The sequence below is a fragment of the Capricornis sumatraensis genome, chromosome 1, assembly GCF_032405125.1.
Source record: "Capricornis sumatraensis isolate serow.1 chromosome 1, serow.2, whole genome shotgun sequence".
Classification (NCBI taxonomy): domain Eukaryota; kingdom Metazoa; phylum Chordata; class Mammalia; order Artiodactyla; family Bovidae; genus Capricornis; species Capricornis sumatraensis.
This window is the reverse complement of record NC_091069.1, coordinates 194,454,842-194,477,283: the sequence shown is the minus strand read 5'-3', so window position 1 is coordinate 194,477,283 and position 22,442 is coordinate 194,454,842. Positions and strand designations below refer to the sequence as shown.

Sequence of the window (22,442 nt, the reverse complement as noted above, 5' to 3'; positions counted from 1 at the left end):
TCAATAAGCCATAAGTTTATAAGAATTTCTTTATATATTTGAGTAAAAATTTCCTATATATTTGAGTAAATTATATATCAAAGTTTTAAAATATCCTATAATAAAGTTGTTTTTAATATCCTCTATCATCTTTCTAATTCCTTCTGTACCTGTATTTTTGGTTTTTAAATGCCTGATATTTGAGTCTTTTCTAGTTTTGTATTCTCATCAGAGGTGTGTCCATTTCATTAGTCTTTTCAAAAATTAACCTTTGATTTCATTGATTCTTTAATATAATGCATCTTTTATTCCATTTATTTTTACTCATGTTTATTGTCTTCCTTAAACTTTCTTTTCATATATTCTATTAATCTTTTAATAAATCCTTAAGTTGGATGCCTAGCACATTAATTTGCAAGCTCTCTTCTTATCTAATATAAACATCTAAGATTATGTAGTTCTGTTTCGCTTTAGCTTTAGCCCACTAGTTGCTCTATATAGATTTTCTTCTCATTCAATTCTAAATGAATCCTAATTTCTATCATGTTTTCATTCTATGACCCATAAGTTCTTTGGAACTATATTTTTATAATATTTTTAATTTTAATTTTTAAAATTTAATATTTACTATTTTTATTTCCATACATAGAGTCATTCTAGCTATTTTTAAAATCATTTCTGTTGCACTAGAGCCAAATACTGTGGCCCACACAGAGTTTCTTCTCGAAGGCTCTTTACATTACAAGGGTACCCTCTCCTATCTGAATGAGTCACATCATTTTCTATTCCTTCTATATTTTTCACTAAAGAATTTTATCAAATGTAATATGTCAATGGATCAGGTAAAAAGAAATGAGGATTAGATATTAGAGTATCATTGGGAAATTGATCTGGTAATTTAAAGGCAGGAGTAAAAGCAAAGAACTTCTACTTTTGTTTCCATAATTTTACTCTCATCATTATTCTGTCATCCATAAAGTAATAAGACTTCCTGTGAATTAATAAGCTGACAATAATAACATTAGGTTCATAGATAAAACCCCATATGTTAATTTTTATGACTCTATTAAGCATGACTGTCATTTGTTCCCATGAGCACATTTCTCCCAAAGGAACATATACTTTAAAAGAATGAAAACAGAATAATAATTAATCAAATTGGACCATATAAATATATACCTACTAGTTCAAAGGAAAAAAAAAAAAAAAAACCATGAGATCTGGAACTAGTAGAAGGTGAGGTTATACATACATCTCAAAAACACAGCGGAACAACAGCTGTTTTAACCCATGCCACTCCCAGCTCAACCATATGAGATGACAGACTGAGCGCCCCTGGGGCAGAGGTACATAGCAACTCTGCCTCTTCAGCTCAGCTGGCATTCAGCAATCCATTTCCCCGCAGATTCACTTCATAGTACCTAACAGAAGGCTCTTTTCCTTGAAGTCTGGAAACTAAAGCTCTCAGTGCCATTGAAGCTTGACATTTTTCTAGAAGGAATACTAAATACATTAGCAGTAAAATGCAGTGGGCGCTGATAGGAAGAGAAAAGCCAGGAGTCTCTTCTAGCCATGGTCCTCTGATTTATTTGGTTTCACTTGGCCATGGAGCCTCCCTGTGCTGGCTGCTGCACAACCTAAGCATATTGAAGCCATTTCTAGCCCACATAAAAGGAAAATACTTTGTGAGTATAATAAATGCGAGAGACTGAGCTTACAAAGGTGAATGCATTCTGGCTCTCACTCTTGAGCAGCTCGATATTCACTGGGCCAGAGAGGCATAAATATAAATAGTGTGATAAGTATTGTGGTTATTATGGTTATGTTTCTGAAGGGCCTCCCTCAAATACACATAATTCTTTATTCATACCTTCCTTCCTTCTCTTTCCTACACCTTCCAGTGCCTCTCACCTCTCTGACTGCTTTGTGACCTTTGGCAGACCTGTCTTCTTGCCGTTTCCTAGCTAGGTTTTGTTTCTCTGACAACCTAAAGAGTCTCATTAAAATCCACAGTTCATGGTTATATAAATGATGTCTGGATCTAAACTTTCATCTCCTCTGCCACCTCTTTTTTTTTCAACTCCTCTTTATCTAACATCAGAAATGCTGGGAGAGTTTCGGAACCAGTCTCTTAGCCTCCAGGTATAAACCATCCCAAACGGTCAACCGCACCACTAATATGAGGCATCTTTCCAAAGAAGCAGATCCCAACCTCTCTGGCACCAGGGACTGGTTTCTTGGAAGACAATTTCTCCAAGGACTGGGGAGGTGGGGATGGTTTGGGGATGATTCAAGTGCGTTACATTTACTGTACACTTTATTTCTAATCTAATGTCACTGCTGATCAGACAGGAGTTCAGGTCTGCAGCCTAGAGGTTAGGGACCCTTGTTCTAAAGTGCAACCTAATTACATCACTCTCTTGCTTAAATTCTTCTAGTGACTCCTCTAACTTCAGAAGACATATAAGACCCTTTATCTCTGAACCCTGCTTATCTAATGAGTTCACTACCTGTCATCCTCCACCCACTGGATGCTGGAATCCAACCACATTCAGCTACCCTATTCTCTCACATTCTGTCTGGATACTATTCACCTTATCAATTGTTTGCTCATTGGAGACTTAATCCAGTCTCTTATTGGACCCTTTAACCATCACCACTTAAACTAAGTCATGGCCACATTGGTTTTATTAAACATAAATTAAAACCATTTATGCTGATAAATCACAGTCCTGAGTCAATAAATCCATCACCAATCCACCAGCTGCCCAGTTCAAGGAATACCCAATACAGTGATAGCCATTTTGCCAAATATTAATCCATTTGCCAACTGATCTTTTTGGTGAATTTATCAAATTTAGGTATGCACTAAAAACACAGTTCTATGGATTAGCAGGGACCAAAAAGGCTTCAAGGAACCCAGATTTGGGGCCTTCAGACCCTCTGTCTCTCAATCTCTGCAATCATTGTCCCTCGGTCTCTCTGCCTCTCTGCCCTTCCATCTGTGTTCCAGACACCCTCTGTCTCCAGGCTCCCTGTTCTCTGGCCTTCCTCCCCTTCCCCCACCCCAGCCATGCCCTACTGCTCTCTGCCTTCTTTGTTTCCTTTCCTCTCTGCCCTTGGGTTTCCCTCTCTCTAGGATCAACAAGTTCGACTGCGTTATGCTGATTCTGCTCTTCATTTTACCCCCAGCAGAGGGTCCCACCTGTTTTATCCAGATCCCTCCTGTTTCAATAACAGGATAAGAGCAGAGACAAATAAACATTTTGCTATAAGGACAAAACTGTTGTTGTTCAGTTGCTACGTCGTGTCCAACCCTTTGCAACCCCATGAACTGCAGCACACCAGGCTTCCCAGTCCTTCACTGTCTCCTAGAGTTTGCTCAAACTTATGTCCATTGAGTCAGTGATACCATCCAATCATCTCATCCTCTGTCTCCCCCTTCTCCTCTTGCCCTCAATCTTTCCCAGCATCAGGGTCTTTTCCAAAGGACAAAATAAAACTACAAATAAAACAACAGAAACTTCAAAAAGATATTAAAAATTCCCATCAAAATCAATGACTGTATTCTTATGAATAGTTGAAAGAAACAAATTTTTGTTAATTGATAAAGTTGCCAAATCTGTCAAAATAGTCAATGTGAAACTTGCCACAAGAATTTCAGTGATGCTAAAATGTTAGCAAAACAGCAAATGACTCTAAAAAGGACTTGAAAAAAAAAATCATAAAAAAATTATAAATGGAAAGGTTCCAAGTGAAATGCTAGATTTTTGCTATATCTATTAGAAGAATCTATTCATATACAGATTCAAAAAGATACATCTATGAATATATTCATAAGAATATGTTTATAAAGAGACTAAACCTCCCTAGGAAACTTACTTAGCTTTAAAAAAAATCAAACAGATCTTAAAATACTGTTGAAAAGAACATATTCATAAGAAGAATATAATTGAATGTACTTTAAAAATATCATTTAAAATATTCATAAGAAAATATATTCATATTAACTTACTATACTTAAAACAATGCTCGTTAAAATAAGTCTTTTTCAAATCTGTGATTAAGTGGGCAAATTATTCATTTAGCAAAGTAATCCTTCAATGAACTGGCAAATGGGCTAATCTTGTATATCAGCCATTCAGTAAGCGAAACTTTATCAAACTGGCCCCTAGCATATTGACTTGCTTCCTTTCTGTACTCATTATAATAAGTCTCCTTATGATGCATTGTAATGATTGTGTCTCACCCAACTCCCTCAGAACATCTTATTCACTTTGTATTCCCAGAACTTGGCAGAGTATGTTTCATCTTATGAAGACTAAAATGTTGACAAATGAGTAAACAAATGAATTAATAAATGACATTTACCCTGCCTTAACCTGAAGTTTTCTTCCAGCAGGCTAAATACCAAGGTAATCTGAATTTAAATGGGTAAGCCCAATGAGAAAAAAAATTTTTGCACATTTCACATTTTATGTCCATGTTTGTAGATGCACAACCTCATAAATAATTTGCTTATGAATCATAGGAATAATATCAAACTTTAAGCGTCTAGTCAAATATGGAACTTGAAATAAAACCGTATTGTGTTGACTATTGCTTGGGGTAAAAATAGTAGCTTTATTGAACAATCAAAATTTGTATGTAAAATATTTTGTTATAGTTGAATTTGCCTTGTAGTTTTATGAATAACTCACATTCTCCAAAAGGATTTGGGCAGGATGCTCCATATAGACGTAGAAAAGACTGCACATACGTGCCATTCATTGTTGCAAACATGCTTAAGTGTTGCTTCGTATCCACCATATTGATTCATGGTTCCGGAGAACCATGAAGCCACAACTGCTCCAATAGTGCTTAAATATACTGCCTTTCCAGGACATACCAAGGCTAGGTTTCCTTCAGACCAACAAATTCAAATTCCTGCTCTGTACCTACTGCTGCATATCCCTCATGTTTGAAACTGGTTTTGTAGTTGTGCCCCATACGCATCATTCCTCCTTACAGGTCTACTTCAGTGGACTATACTAACCTTCCCTTATTTCTGCCCCCACCCTCTTGTAAGTAGATTCACAGAGAATAGACACAAAGGGTCAAAGAGAGATGAACTATCCACTCTGTTAGTAGTGGCAGTGTGTGCATGTATGCCAAGTCACTCCTGCTGCTGCTGCTGCTAAGTCGCTTCAGTCGTGTCCGACTCTGTGCGGCCCCATAGACGGCAGCCCACCAGGCTCCACCGTCCCTGGGATTCTCCAGGCAAGAACACTGGACTGGGTTGCCATTTCCTTCTCCAACGCATGAAAGTGAAAAGTGAAAGGGAAGTCACTGAGTCGTGTCCAACTCTCAGCGACCCCATGGACTGCAGCCTACCAGGCTCCTCCGTCCATGGGAGTTTCCAGGCAAGAGTACTGGAGTGGGGTGCCATTGCCTTCTCCGGCTAAGTCACTTCAGTCGTGTCCAACTCTGTGCAACCCTGTGGACTGTAGCCCACCAGGCTCCTCTGTCCATGGAATTCTCCAGGCAAGAGTAGTGGAGCAGGTTGCCATTCCCTTCTCCAGGGGATCTTCCCGACCCAGGGATCAAACCCATGTCTCCTGCAGCTCCTGCATTGCAGGCGGATTCTTTACTGCTGAGCCTCCTGGGATGCCCCCATAGTGGCAGAATAACACCCAATGTACAAGACTTCCTTGTATGAAGCATGATGTTTAGGCCTGATACCCAAAATATAACATCATGTTCCTTCCCCCAGCTTTGAAGACAACTTGGCATGGGACTGGCATCTCACTAACCCACTTAGTCTGACAGTGGACACTCCCTCCCCAACCTGGGGCTTATAGAAGGCCGCTTATACCAGGCCTGAACAAAGGCAAGTGCAGAAGGATAGGGAAAAGATTGTGCCACACATAAACAGTGATCTTCAAACCAACAAAGGGTAGACAGGGCCTCTGACAGTGAGGGTCTCATCTATCTCGTCAATCAGATCAGTCACTCCTTACCTGAACTCAGGACACTATGTCTGTCAGGGAGAAAATCTATAAATGAACAAGCAGCCCCTCCCTTCTTAGCCAAGGCAACGAAAGTCCCCTCTTTGGAAACCTGAAGTATAGGGAAATAAGGACCCCTGCTGTAACACCCTCTACCATTTCCCCAGTCATTCAAGCTAAGTTCTTGAGCATAAATCTAAACTATACCCTTTTTTCACTTCCTCACCATCCCCTATATTTTATCAGTCACCAACTCCTAAAGTTTTATCTCCTAGATATTTCTCCATACATCCTTTTCTCTCCATCTCTCCCACCTGATTCCTACATCGTGCCCTCATCATCCTTTGCCAGCACTGCAGTAACAATGCCCTAATTCTTCTTTCTGATTTAAGTCTGGTTCTGTCTTTAATCTAATCTCCACTCTTCAGCCAGAGGGATCATTCGGAAACTCAGCTCTGTCATGTCACCCTCTACCAGCTCCCCATTAACTAAAGGGCAAAAGCCAAGCTCTTTAAATGGGCTACAAAAGCTCTTCATAACCTACTACCTTTCCAAAATTACTTGCCCCATCTTCGCTGTCCCGCACTCATCCTACTAATAGTAAAACTGGTATGGTTTCTGGCAGTCAGCATGTAACTTTAAATCTCCATCCTTTGTTCGTGTGACTTCTTCTGTCTGAAATGCCCTTGACTTCATGTCTCATTGGGTTAACTCTGATTCAGTCTTGAGTATTCTGTTTAATGCATTTCTCCTCCAGCAAGGCTTCCCTGACCTCAATCCTTGCTCCCTGTCCTCATCCCTCAGGCTGGGAAAAATTATTCCTCTTCTACACTCACTCTGTGAATGGCTCTGGCACTGAGTTTACTACCCTGTGTTGATTTTTTTTTTTCATGTCGGTCTAGGAAGACCAACAGGAATTGAGTAGGGGCCACATGCCCAGTAACTAGAGATTACTAGCACTCAAAATAAGTTTGTTGACTATGTATTTTCTATTCCTTCAAATCATTCATTCATCCTTTAACTTATTCATTAATTCAATTATCACTTACTGATGAATTTCATGAGTATGTCCCATCTCACTCACCCACTTTCATTTTGCTGAGTAATATCCTGATTTCCCAGATGTGTTTAGCCTGCGTGGAAACCAATCATTTTCCCTCTTCTCTACACATTCCAAAGCATGTGAAGAACATTTGTTAACTATTTCCAAATTGTCATTTGTTTTTAAATTACCCATTTGAATCATTTTTATATGCTTCTTGTTCTAGTGACAGAACTGACTGATTACTCTGCGTCTTTTAATGGGTATAGACTGCCATAAGTGAGGCAGTATAACAGCCTACTATTCTGTATCTGAGACTGTGCTCCCTCCTTTCTGCCTTCCACCTGCAGGAAATTCAAATCTCAGTATAGTCATTAGAATTAAATACATGTTGATAAATAACAACAGGGAAGTAACATCAGTTTATTACAGTAGGTCTTTGAAGCCACTCAGACTGCCTTTTCTTGTTTCGAAGTCTGGCTTTAGATGAATGGGCACTGATTTTTTTTTTTTTTAATTCAGGTTCATAGAGAATAAAGTCTAAGAGCTTTCATATAAATCTTATATTTTCCAAATAAAATCTCAGAAAAGAACGGGGAAACTTAGGGAATGGGTGGTGGCCAGTCTGTGGAAGCCAAAGGCAGGGCAAACCAGCTTGTCCAGAAGCACTGGGCTTGGGAGCTGGAGAGTTAATGAAAATGTCAGGCTCTCAGAGCTTCTTCCTCATCCTCTCAATGAAGAGAAAGAATGGCCAAGAGTGACTGAGAGTAGGGAGGAGCCAGGAAGGCATGGCCATGAAAAGATGAGGAACAAAGGCCTCTATTCAGCTATGATCCTCCTACTACAAAGGACCCACTCCTCGAGGAAAAAATTTGTATAAACTATATCATGAAGAAAACTTTTAAATAATAATGACAATAAGCTAATTGGCTAATTTTTTACTCCAGTAACCAGATTAATGTGTGTGTGTGTTAGTCACTCAATCATATCTGACTCTTTGCCACCTCATGCACTGTAGCAAACCAGGCTCCTCTGGCCACAGAATTCTCCAGGAAAGAATACTTGGGTGGGTTGCCATTTCCTTCTCCAGGGGATCTTTCTGACCCAGGGATCAAACCCAAGTCTCCTGCATTGCAGGCAGATTGTTTACTATCTGAGCCACCAAAGAAGATTAATATATACTCTTCCTTAAAAACTTTTGGAAATATGCTATGTGTGTGCTCTCACCCTTCTGTAGGGAATCCAAATATCTTCACAACCAGCCCAGAATGAACACGCTACTAGAATGTATGCCTGCTGTTAACACCAGTAAGGCCATCCATCCTGGAGCATGAAGCCGAATAGAAGCCCCAACTATAGATACAATTATACAAATAACAGATATCTCTTTCCTCCTCTGCAAAGTTCCACATTGGATTCTAGTTCTTTTTCAAGCAAGGAGAGTGACTTGTCATGAAAATTTGAAAGGAAGATCTGAAGCCTATCTCTCTGTTCCCGGGTCCTGAAAACCGGCCACTCCCCCCACCAAACTCAGTCCAGCACCCTAAAATCCAAAGATCCCTTCTCAACACAGAAACTGGAGAAGATCCCCATGGCTCCTTGGTCTCCTGCCTTCCCAGAATCCCTGCCTTCCTGCCTATACTTTTCACGTCTCTCTTCCACCAGCCAGCACCTCCAGCAATTTTTCACCTCTTTTCTGCCTTCTCCTTCAGACCTAGTTTCAAATGCAACCCTCCACTAAGAAGCTTTTTACTTTATTCACTCCTTTGCCATTCTGTCTTTTAGGAAGTCTTTGGAGAAGAACAGCAATTTGGGATGCTCTGATGCCCATGTCATAAAGCTGTAGCTCCCCACACCACTTTTAAATGGGAACATTTGTTAAATACTTCACGTCAGTCATTCTCCACCTACTTATGTCATCTCACTTAACCACAACAGTGTAGTTACACATTATATCCACTTTTTAAGGAACTAGGAATCAGAATAAGGAAGTTGTAGAGCGCACACAGCTAGTAAGCCACAAAATCAGGTTTTGAACTAGGAGACAGTGACTCCAATCTGTTTTGTTTTGTTTTTTTAATGATTGAAAATTTTTACAAATAGTAATAAAACTATCCAAACTTTTGGAGTCTGGCCTTGATCTGACTGACATTTTTGTAAACTTGCTTAAATGTTTACCATACAAGAAAAGAAGGCTGGGTCACTACCGGACGTCTCCACATTTCTAACAAATCTCAAGTCAACAGAGCTCTAAGCAACCCTACGCTTAAGAATGTTAACCAGAATAAATTCTGTCTATTACTACTGAGGGAAAGTAAAACATTAAGTTGATAGTTTCCTGATACATGTTGCCATTTCTTTGAAGTAATGTTCCATTAGGTATTAGGGGCTATAGAAAGATCAGTGATGATTAGCTGCGGGTTGGCAAAGGAAACAAACCCAAAGCATTATCTAAATAACTGAGGGCATTGCTTTCTTTCTTCAGACTTAGAAAAAAAGAAAAAGTATTGACAGCTAGGCATACACCTCAAGTAAATATGGGAGACTTGTTTCTGCTCAGGGCCGGGTGTGTGTATGTGTTGGGATGCAGTGGTCACGTGCTGAGGTCCAACTGCACTCAGGCAGGTTTGGCAGGCCCCTCTCGATCTCTCTGCCTGGGGAAGGTCTGTGCAGAGACTTATTCTTTAGGTCTGTACTAACTGTGAACTTCATGTAAAACTGTATTATTTTCAACCTCAGAAATATTTACCAAAAAATCAGGGACCATGACCTCCTGGACAAAAGGAAAACTGTCACAGCACTGAAAGCAGGAGAGGACCGGGCCATTCTCCTGGGACTGGCCATGATGGTGTGCTCCATCATGATGTACTTTCTGCTGGGAATCACACTCCTGCGCTCATACATGCAGAGGTAACACCCCTGGGGGCTTGGGATGCTGTCTTTTGTCTTCCTTCTCCATCCTCCCACACAGCTTAGCAATTCCGAGGTCCTCTTTCTTACCTTCTTTGCTTTGAAGCACTTAGAGTAGTGCCTGGCACTTACTACTGTCAATGATGTTATCCAATAATAACGATAAAAATAGTTCTATGTGTAAACCACCTACTATGTGCCAGGGACTTGCCATACATTACTTTTTAAATTTTCACAACTGTTCTATAAGGTAAGTATATATATACTCATAAAATTAGCAAAATTGAGGTTCAAGAAAGATCTAATATGCTGTGTCATTATCGTTGTTCAGTCACTAAGTCATGTCCAGTTCTTGCAACCCCATGGACTGGAGCCCGCCCGGTTCCTCTGTCCATGGGCTTTCTCAGGCTAGAATAGTGAAATGGATGGTTATTTCCTTCTCCAGAGGATATTCCTCACCCAGGGATCAAACCTGTGTCTCTAGCATTAGCAGGCAGATTCTTTCCTAGGGAGCCAGCTTTAGTATTTGGCAGGAAGAGCCAAGGTTCAAACCTATATCCTGTTAATTTCAGAATCCCTGGTTTTGGCTCTTAACACCTCTGTCCATTCTCCACTCCTGTTCCTTTTCCTCCACAGCCCTCTCTTCCGTCACCCCACACACTAGCACATTTCAACTTCCCGAGAATCTTTAAAAATATTGACACCCAGGCCCCAAGCACCATCATTCCATAATGTCAGATTTAATTGGTCTGGAGTGGGACCCAGTCACTAGTAACTTTTAAAGTTCCCCAGGTGATTCTAACAGGCTGAAAAACACTGCTATGCACTTTATAAAAATGAATTATCTAGTTTTAATTGGGGGATAATTGCTTTACAATATTGTGTTGCTTTCTGCCATATATCAACATGAATCAGCCACAGGTATATGTATGCCCCCTCCCTCTAAAATCTCCCTCCCACCTCCTACCTCATCCCACTCCTCTACATTATCGCAAGGAGCTCAAATCTGGTGTTCTTTGCACTTTCTAAAATAACAGATTTTGAACTTTTCTTATTTAAGTGTTTGCCCTGGGTTTACCAAATAGATACAAACGCTGAGTTGGCAAGTGTGTTCCCCCTTAGTAACCCACGAAACTCCCCAGTGTTTCTAGCTGTTGTCCATATTGACACTCTGAGCATGGGAAAGCCCAGCATTGCTCTAACTAATCAAGAAAGTCTCATGATGCTTCAGTTTAAAGAAATGAGGCCCTTTCAAATGAAAAACTGAGGTTTCAATCCAAGAGAATCAAACCATTTTGTGGCATTCATTTCCCCACTTAAATTAATACTTTCATTTTAGAAGCAAAATCTAGTTGAAACACAGTAATTTGCTAAAATTAAGGCATCATCTTTCCCATTTATGGCTGCTCTACTCTGTTTCTCTGATGCTTTCAGCTCTACTCCTTCTCAGTGAAAGCATGGATGCCTCAGGCCGCAGAGCTCACTGATTCCAAAACCATTTTCCAATACTCACAAATGCTTAGCACCATCTAAGACTTTTTTTTTCTTCCTTGTATAAGCAAAATCTGACCACTCAAGTCCCCAGAAATTTACCACACCGGAGGGAGTCAGGGCTTGAATCCTGGCTCTGTACAAAATTGGACATGAAAAGAGGAGCCCTATTAACACACGTCCAGCAAAAATAAGAGCTACTAATCTGCAAAGAAACGTGCTATTTTCTAATCACTCTGGTAATCAGTTTATATCCAGAAGTGAAACATCAATTCTGGGTACATTACTTCCTAATCACAAATATTACTCTTGATCATAAAATTATAGATAGTTTGGAATGAAAAGCTGACCAATGGGCAGCTCAAGGGGTTTTTTGTTTAATCTTTCTAACTGAGAGGTCTCAGGACACGGACAGGAATCCATTAATCTCGTATAATAGCCTCTTTTCCACTGTGGGGAAGCAGTGCAGTACCGCACAATGAGCCTGGGCTTTAGAGAAATACAGGACTGGGTGGAGTCACAATTTCCACCACCTACTAGCTATGTGTCTTTGCATGCATTTGACTTCTCTGACCATCAATTCACTCACCTTTAAAAGAATTTCGTATCCAACATATAAGACAAAAAAGACAATGTATGTAAAGCATCAGTTAGGATGAAAGGGGTACAATAACTGATGGCTCTTGGTATAATCAAAAGATGAAGTTATCTTTTCTCCATTTTGAGGAAGGCCTTAAAGAAATGCATCATTGTCCTTTCACCTATCACGCCAGAACTTAAGCCCCTCCACTCTTTCATCGTCTCTCTTCCCCTTCTCCCTTACATCTTCTCTGCCTACAAAGCAGGCACACACTGTGAGGCGAGGACCAAGGCATGACAGGAAGCAGGTTACAACGTAGAAAGGCAGGGTGGGTACAGCCTCTGATGTAAAAAGATGCTGCCTTACCCTTACTGGCGAATTTTATAAGGAAAAAAAATCTAATTTAAATCAAGCATTGGGAAAGATGATACTATATTTGATAGAAATCATTGGAAAAGTTCTCAGATGCCAGGCAAAGTTTATCCATGTTTATATTGTAGTTAGCTTGTGGCTCAGCTGGTAAAGAATCTGCCTGCAATGTGGGAGACCTGGGTTCAGTCCCTGGGTTGGGAAGATCCTCTGGAGAAGGGAAAGGCTACCCACTCCAGATTCTGACCTGGACAATTCTATGGACTGTATAGTCCATCGGGTCGCAAAGAGTTGGACATGACCGAGCAACTTTCACTTTGACAAAGCTGCTCTGTGCAAAGGCATACACATTACAAGTAGATTTGGAAGATTCTTCAGGTCAAGGAATTGACAGTTTCTGCGCCCTTGGCATCTGCGCTTACTCTTCTCCTCTCTGTGTAGTGTATGGACCGAGGAGGCTCAGTGCACCTTGCTGAATGCGTCCATCACAGAAACATTTAACTGCTCCTTCAGTTGTGGTCCGGACTGCTGGAAACTCTCTCAGTATCCCTGCCTACAGGTGTATGTCAACCTGACTTCTTCCGGTGAAAAGCTCCTCCTCTACCACACAGAAGAGACAATAAAAATCAATCAGAAGGTAGGAGCTTGGCACACACTGCATCTCATTCGCCCTCATGTAGCTCCACACCAGTTCATCTCTCTCTGTCTGTAGTTCCTCTGTGCCAGCATTTCAAAGCAAACATGCCACCACACGGTAGACCCTGCCTCATCCAGTCACAGAGTTCATTGCACTATTGACTCTTCATTGAGAAACACTTATTTTCTGTGCAAGTCATGGTCAAACCAGTCCCCATTTTGTAGCAGTGAAGATTTAGCCTTTACTTCCATTTAGAAGGGTAAACATCAAATCCTTATTGATACACAAATAGATTAAATTTTTCAAAGCAAATGCGCAGCTTAATCAGAGTTATATAAGCCAAAAAAAAAACAAAAACCCTCAACAGGTATTTGTCATATACCTGGGAACCATGGGGTTAAACTGTATTTTGCTTTCCCAAGGTCATTGTCACTTAGTTCTATGGTCTTGGAGATGTAACTTAACCTCTCTGAGCCCCAGTATCTTCTTCTCTAAAAAGATAATAACAATGACCATCTTGCAAGGTCATTGTGAAAATGAGAACAGAGTACAGAGAGTGCCCAGCAAAGCCCAGGCAGGACCTTCAACCCATGGTCACAGTTTGTGTGCCTGTGCCTATTTCTTCATTTATGTTAGGTTTATCGAGGCTGAATTTTCCAGCACTAATATATTCAAGTGCACTTGTTAAATGTTTAGTATCTCTGTATTAAAGCTGCAAATAAAATTTGCATTTAAAAGGTCTGGGATAACCAGTAAAGTGTCAGCAGAATCAACCTGCCATTATCAATTTTAAGTTAAATACATTGTGTTTTTTATTTACGAAAACACAATTTAGATGGCCAGAGTACTTTCATATGCCAAGACAACCTGATGCCATTCTCTAATAGGACAATTGGGCCTCGTCACCAGGATACAACTCTCACAACTCTAATCTTTCTTGTAAAAACTCTACAATTATCAGCAGTTAAATGATACAGATTATATGTATTGAAAAAACTCAATAGCTGTGGAACATGATACTAGAACATAGGATTTGCTTTCTGATATATTAACACAAATAAGGAAACCCTTGCCTTTTGGTCACATTAACTTAAAAGAATTCTTGCAAATATCTCTGAAGACACAAGGTAGGCTCTGATTTCCTTTTATTTGTGGAAAAGAATACACACAATACCAGTCTTAATCCTATTCCACAAATATACATAGCTAGTTCTCCTGCAAAATGTGTGTTTTTCGAGATCCCTCAAATCAAGTTTTTAAATAAAAACTGTCCTGTAATTATGGATACTTATAAAACTCTCAAATCTCCAAGAAACTGAAAATTGGCCAAAACTGAATAGACATGAAAAACTGAGACATATTTCCATTTTCTTGTCCTGATGTTTTATTAGTACAGCCCTGTGAATGAAATATGTCAGCTATAAACTGGGAGTGAAACTACCATAGAAAGTCTCTGCTAAAATTTTAGAACCAGTATTTTGTCTGCTGTCAGCATGATACTAGGTCACTGTTTAGTTTATTTACCTTGTTTTTAACTGTGAGACATGCAAGAAATGAAAAAGTGCAGCTTAAGCACCCATAGAGATCCTCTATGTAATTACTATGAAAGCAAAGAAATAAAACATGTCCTGCACTGTAGGAAATCAGAACCTTACAGTTCTGATGACTAACGCCATCAAGTACCTTTTCATTCATTTATTGGCATTTTGAATTTTTTTTTGTATAATATCTGTTTAAGCCCCTTGTTTTCTATTGAATTGATTCCACTGGATTGTTTCTTCTTAGTATTCAATATAGGAATTCTTTAAATCTAGATCCAAACCTTCCTTGATTGTTGTGTTGCAAATTATCTTCTGGATATGAAATGTCGTCTTTTCACTCTCTTAATGATGTATTTGAATGAAAGAAGCTTCTAATTTTAGTGCAACCAAATCTTGTCCTTGTCAATATTTATTTTTCTTTTCTTTTTTCCTTATCTTCCTCTTTCTTTCTTTCCTTTTCTTTCTTTTTTTCAATTGTGTGACTGTCCTGCTGTCTGTTTAAAAAGTCTTTACCTATCCAGAAGTCATGAAGCCATTCTCCCAAATTCTCTTCCAGAAATGTTATTTTTTTTCTTTCACATTTTGAGTACAATCTGCCTGGAATTGATTTTCATGCAAGAGTCAAGTTTCTAGATTTTCTTTTTATTCCTATGGACAATCATTTGCCCAAGTCCATTTATGAAAAGACCACCCTTTCCTCAGTGGATTATTTTTATGATTCCATTTTCCCCTCTATTTTCTTGGAAGTCATCTGTTCTGTTACTGTTGTTTTAGTGTTTAACTAGTCATTACAACTTGAAATCTTGACTAATCAAGGCTATTAAAACATTTACCTTCATTTATTCTCTTTTCAGGTTACATATTATCATTTTTATTCTATATGTACTTTAAGCCCATGTAGATATTATATTGCTTTTGAATATGCTGCTGCTGCTAAGTCGCTTCAGTTGTGTCTGACTCTGTGCGACCCCATAGATGGCAGACCACCAGGCTCCCCCGTCCCTGGGATTCTCCAGGCAAGAACACTGGACTGGGTTGCCATTTCCTTCTCCAATGCATGAAAGCGAAGTGAAAGTGAAGTTGCTCAGTCGTGTCCCATGTGACCCCATGGACTGCAGCCCACCAGGCTCCTCCGTCCATGGGATTCTCCAGCCAAGAGTACTGGAGTGGGGGGCCATTGCCTCTCCAGCTTTTGTATGTCGTAGTTATCTACTTAGATGCGTCCCCATCATTTTCCATTTCCTTATTCTTCATTCCTTCTTTTATCTTTGGTCTTGTATCTGGATTATTTTTTTCTACTTCCTGAAGAACATTCTTTAATATTTAGTACAATATCTTCTCTAAAGAAATCTCTGTGTCTCCTGCATTGTAGGTAGATTCTTTACCATCTAAGCTACCAGCAAAGCCCCTTACATAATTCTCATAACTCTCCTAAAATACTATGGCCTCCTTTATAAATGAGGCAGATGCCTGAAGAAATTCAGCAAGCTGTTGAAGCTCACCTAACTAGTGACAGCAAAGCCAGGCTTAAACCCAGGCCATTGGACTCCAGAGTCCCCTGTTATGTCCATCATTCCTGAACTTTACAGGACTAGTAAGTGGTGGGTTGTTGAGTTAGCTGAATGTAACCTTTAGAAAAACTGTGTAAATTGATTTTACAACAAATGGGGAACTTTAAAAGAAGGTAAATATATAGTTTTTTTTGACTGAAATAAAAGGCATTAGGGACTTTGCAGAAAAAAAGAAGAAATCTCTGATAGTATCCATTTGTCTGAATATATTTTCTTTTCATTCTCAAAGTATCTATTCATTGAGTATATAATTCTAAGTTGGCTTTTTTTTTGTTTCTGTACATTGAAAACATTCCTTTGTGTTCTGGTAAGAATTATAACTATTTGGAAATCAGCTCGCAGTCTAATTGCTACTTCTTTGAAGGTAATCTTGGTCTGCTTTAAAGATTATTTCTTTAATTCTTCACAGTTGAACTACTATTATGTGCCAAAGTGAACATTTATTTCTATCTTGCCTGCTTAGTGTTCCAAGGGCCTGCTGTTCCTGCTGTTCCTTGATGTTCTTTGACAATTTTAGGGGGTTTTCAGTCATTATCTCATCAATATTTCCTCTGCTCTCATTCTTTCCTGCTTGTCCTTTTAAGACTCCAATGGACCATGTTAGGCATTCTCAGTTCATCCCCTGTATAGCTCCCTGTCTCTTTAGTATTTTTCCCTCCTTTTGTCTCTCTGTGCTTCTTTCTAGATATTGACCTATCTTCTGATTTGCAATTCTTTCCTCAGCTCTGAAAAGTCTATCGTTAAACCCATAATCCATTGAGCTCTTAATTTCTCTTACCGTATTTTTCATTTCTAGAATACCCGTTTCAATCTTATTTTATACTTTCTAGTTTTCTGCAATATTCTAATTTTTGTCTTTTAAATTCTTCAACATAAAAAGTAAAATTGTAGTTATTTTAAAGCTTATTTTGATGACTTCAAGAAATCTGAAGACCCTATGGGCCTCTTCTATTTTTTGTTTCTTGATTGTTTTCATGCTATATTGTAATGTCTGGCTATTTTTTTATTAGATGTCAGACATCATATCTGAAAAATATTTATAAAAACAATTCTAAGCCTAGTTTGATGTCATGACATCATCTTTTCCAAAACTTATTTCCATTTGCTTTTGCAAGGCCCCTAGCTACAAATCATGATCACCTCATTCTGACTACATAAACCGAAATATTCAAGTTTGAGCTGAAGCCCCTGTGAGGACCTATCTTCTTCAGGTTGACCATCACTCCTAGGATGCAGCCTTGAACTGTCCCAACCCAAAGTGAATATGGGCCCACATTTGAGAGGCTGTAATGATCATTCCTACCCCTAGCTCTACAAGGCTATCAAAAATTCTATCCAGCCTTCTGGGATCTCAGCCCCTTTTAGAATCAACAGACACTCCAAGGGGAAAGGTAACACCAAACAGTAGGCTCACCTTCTTGGCCCAGTGATTCTTCACTCTCTGGTTAGCTGTCCTCTGCCTTTAATTAGAAGTATAATACATACATTGAAAATACAGTTATTACCATGTCAGAAGGTCACTAAACCATGATCTTAAGGTAGCAAGAGAAACATACAGAATATTCCTGAGGAGAAAATTAAAATATTCTCCATCTTCACCTCTCCTTCCTATTACTATTCCCCAAGCTCACCAAAAATAGTAACCTTTCCTATAGTTACCAAGGAATGGGCATGGTTTTGCTGATACATGAGGCACACTATTGAAAATGTTTGATTTGAGACAACAGGAGGCAAAGAGATATCAGTCAACCTTTCTGCTTCTTTATAGAATGAGATTCAAAAGGATTTTATTTTTAAATTTTTACACCCTCTCATATATTCTTTTTCTTTAGCTTTTAAACCCAGCGAACAACCTCTTGTCACTAATAAAACTGAAGCAGCTTAAGCTGATAAGCTGGCATGCTCTGGTGGAGCAACTGACTGACTAACAATCTCTAGGAGCTGCAAGTAGGTTTAAGGGCCGCTGCCTCTCCTGGCAACAAGGCTGTCACTGGGATCATAAACAGTGGCTGAGTATTGATTCACTGTGGTTGTTAAACTTCTCAATGCTGATCTCCTTTGAGAGGTTAAAACTTTACTTACCAGGGATCCCCCAAAGTGCCCATCTGGTTTAAGAGAATATTTCAAATGAATTTTTGTGCAAAACCAGAAAATATATCCATTTTTGATATGTAGTATAATTCTGTATGGTCTTCCGAGGTGGCACTAGTGGTAACGAATCCGCCTGCCAGTGCAGGAGACGTAAGAGATGGGGATTCTATCCTTGGGTTAGGAAGATCCCCTGGAGAAGGAAATGGCAACCCACTCCAGCATTCTTGCCTGGGAAATCCCATGGACAGAGGAGCCTGGAGGGCTACTTTAGGGTCCATAGGGTCGCAAAGAGTCAGACACGACTGAAGCAACTTAGCACACACACAAGCACAATACCATATTTTATGCATATACATATGTATGCATATAATATAATTATAATAAGGAAGACAGCTATTCTGAGTGGAGAATAACTTGTACGAATTAGCCAATTATTTAAAGCTCCAAACTCAACATCACCCCTCATTTTGTCACCCACTCTGAAGATTTCTGGTTTCCCCACATGCAGAGAGGATACATATTTGGACCAGAATTTCTCAGCCTCAGGACCACTAACATCTGGGGTGGAACATTACTTTGGTGTCTGTGAGAGAAGGGCGGAGACCTGTTTTGTAGGTTGTAGGATGTTCAGCAGCATTCCTGGCTTTTACCCGCTAGAAGACTAGTACCATCCTTCTCCATGTGTGACAACTAAAACTCTCCAAGCGCTGGCAGAACCACTGCTTTCAATTTCATTTAGCTTTTATCTTGAATGCTGAGAGATTCTAAAATTTTAATCAAAGCTTGTAAGCACTGAGTTCCTCTGCACAGCATTTAGTAGGATAAGGATAAAAGGGAAGAAAATAAAGTGAGGTTGAGAATCTAGAGAGAAAAAGAGGGACCCACATTTGTTAAGCGTCTATGTATACTATATGCCAGCACTATGCTAAAAACTTTACAAAAATCATCTCATTTAATCCTGACTAAAACTCTACTCCTAAAGTAACAATAGCCATATTTTATCAAGAGCTTACAATATGCCAGGCACTGTATAAGGCTAAATATTTTATATGAACTCACTGGTTAAATGCAGTAGCAATCCCACATATTAGGTACCACTACTATCACCACTTCACAAAATGAAGCTGAACTCAGAAAATGAAATAATTTTTGCAAAGTCAAACATTCACAACTTAGGTCTAAATTAAAACTAAATCTCTTTACCTCAACATGATATCTCTTAAAAAGCAAAACAGCACATTCTCTTGAGAGAGTAAGATAAAAGCTTTAAAAATTATAAATTCTATAGAATATTTACCCTTCTGATGATATATTTCAGTGAATAGATGAGAATCCACGCCATCCCATCATATGTCAAGAGGTGTTTAGGATCAAGTAAAAGGCCATGAGCAAGGGATAGAACTATCTGTGTTCCACAGGGACAAAATTGTATATTCAACACCAGTTTACACAGAATGGATATTAGACAGACGTGCACCCTGCAAAGAGAGGGGGGAAATGTGCCTGGAAATTTGACACACGACATCCCCATAATTAGGACCTTAAACTTAGGAATATTTATTGGATATTTGCTGAAACTGCCTGTGTACCATAGATTCAGAAATGATTCTGTGATTGACAAAGTTTAGTCACTACTCACCAAAAGTGAATTGTTGCACAGCTAAGAGCATCTTTATGCAGAAATGGAGGGAAGAATGTTCCCCCAAACAGCTTGCACTGAGCATCAAGAAGAAAAACCTGGAAAATGAACCTAATTCTTTCCATTGCTGAGAAAGAGGATCAGGGTGAAGGGCAAGGTCAGACTTGATAGCTGACTTTCTCAAGGCCTAATTGGACACATCATGGACCTGAGCGCTCCCCAGTTCAATCCACTGTGGTTACTGACTAATCCTGAGGCTCCACACAGCTCCTATTTCATTAGTGAATTTCCTGGGTCTTTTAAGCTTCCCCTCTACTCCATATCAAGCAGAAATGCCATAACAAATGTGAAAGCTCTGGGAAACACAGAAAAGGAAACCTCTCTTGAGGGACCTGTGTCTCAATACTGCAGGAAACCATATCACATAGCAGACTGTGAATACTGTTTTCCTCTCCTCTGTGAAACATTTCAAACAGTCCCACTTGCCAAAATCAAGCAGATACTACAAGTGCAAACTTAAACTCTACACTAGATTTTGTGAGATTTGCTTTTTTAAAAGTCTCAAATGGGAATGAAAATAACATCCCAGTTACTCCCTCATCTCCTCTGTCCATCACTAGGGTTCAAATAACTCAAAAGTTCAGAATATCCCTGTGGGCCAGAGTGTTCCAAGACAGACAGTTGGGCATCTCTACATCCTTTTACCATAGGGATTATGTCCCCTTCTCCAGCATAGAACACAAAGCCTGGCACACCATTTGTGCTTAATAAACATGTATACAGCACTGATTGTTTGAGGACACTGAAGAAGTCCTATCTGACTTCGGAACCAAGAATATTTATGTTTCACATGAGCAATGCTTTTGTTTATATCTCATAGGCATTGTGAACTAGCATGCCCTAGATACCACAGACTTCTGAGAGCAAATCTGTGGCCCACCTCGGTGAAGTGTAGTCTCCCTTAGTACTCAGAGGGTAAAGAATCTGCCTGCAATGCAGGAGACTCAGGTTCAATCCCTGGGTCGTGAAGATCCCTTGGAGAAGGGAATGTCTACCCACTCCAGTATTCTTGCCTGGAGAATTTGATGGACAGAGGAGCCTGGTGGGCTATAGTCCATGGGGTCAAAAAAGAGTCAGACATGACTGAATAACTTTCACTTTCACATCACTTTCTGCGAAGTGCAGAGTTTTTACTGAGCGCCTCTACAGCCTCATTGCTGTCCCATTTCATTCCTCCCGGCGTTGTCCTATTTCTCTCTAATGATCTGTTTCAAATTGTCTATGTTTTTCATGCCTATGCCCAGCACACAACCTGGTACTTTAGAGTTACTCAAAAAGTATTCATTAGATTTCATTAAAGTTAACTCCTCTCTGAAATAAGACACTGCCTTTTTAATAAAAGAACAAATGTAGAACAAACCCTTTCCCTTAGGTGATCTTGAGAATTGGCAGCTCCCTTCCTACTGTCATAAGGGAAAGGAGGCTGACCAGTGAGGTTATCCAGCCAAACATCCCCCTCTTACTGCCCACACTCATCCGCATGGCTTTTAGTTTTGGGTTGAAGGCCTGTCACTTTTTGCTTCACACTTGCCTAGTGAAGCATGTCTAAGCAAACACCCAACAGGTACTCTCTCAAAACTTCTGCCCATCATAAGAATAAAAATAATTCTATCCATGTGAAAGTTTCTGGAAGGGAGGCTAAGAAACAAAAATTTTCAGTTCTTTTGCAAAGAACTGGAGAGGAGATGCAGTTGCTGGATCTCTGTTTGTAGGGAAAGGACAGTCAGAAGAGGGTGACAGGACCCAGGTTTCCTCAGCTGGAAGATGAAAGGTCATGCTATGGGGCCATCCCTGTATTTTCAATACTAAAGGGAATTTAAGAGATTGGGGAAAGTACAAAAGTTTATTAACAGAATTCAGGATTGAGAAGAAAGATATGAGTCTAAATCTTCCCCTGAATGGCTGCCTCAGAGTTTTGCTAGGTTTCTATAGTCACAGTGTTAGTTGCTCAGTTGTCTCCAATTCTTTGCAATCCCATGGACTATAGCCCAACAGGCTCCTCTTTCCATCGAATTCTCTAGGCAAGAACACCAGAGTGGGTATCCGTTCCCTTCTCCAGGGGAACTTCTTGTCCCAGGGATCAAACCCAGGTCTCCTGGCATTGCTTGCAACTTCTTTACTATGTGAGCCACCAGGGAAGCCCCTCTGTAGTCATATGTCAGGCACAAAAGAAGGGCCTATAGCCATGTTAAAGAAAAAAGAAAAATAAAGAAAGAAATACATATATGTGTGTGTGTGTGTGTGTATATATATATATATATATAAACAAATTTTAAGTGGTATGCAAGTGTCTTCAGTACAGTTCAGTTGCTCAGTCGTGTCCAACTCTTTGCAACCCCATGGACTGCAGTATGCCAGGCCTCTCTGTAAATCACCAATTCCCAGAGTTTACTCAACTCATGCCCACTGAGTTGGTGATGCCATCCAAGCATCTCACCCTCTGTCGTCCCCTTCTCCTCCCACCTTCAATATTTCCTAGCATCAGGGTCTTTTCAAATGAGTCAGTTCTTTACATCAGGTGGCCAAAGTATTGGAGTTTCAGCTT

General features: G+C 39.7%; 1 protein-coding gene across 1 annotated transcript in view; it reads left to right on the top strand.

Annotated features, from left to right (window-relative positions):
- The window catches only part of KCNMB2 (potassium calcium-activated channel subfamily M regulatory beta subunit 2), a 36,504-nt gene that overhangs the window by 7,350 nt on the left and 6,712 nt on the right, over positions 1-22,442 (top strand). The window contains exons 2-3 of the mRNA XM_068983681.1: positions 9,748-9,918; positions 12,800-12,995. Coding sequence (XP_068839782.1) covers positions 9,748-9,918; positions 12,800-12,995 — 367 coding nt within the window. The remainder of the gene's footprint in view (positions 1-9,747; positions 9,919-12,799; positions 12,996-22,442) is intronic.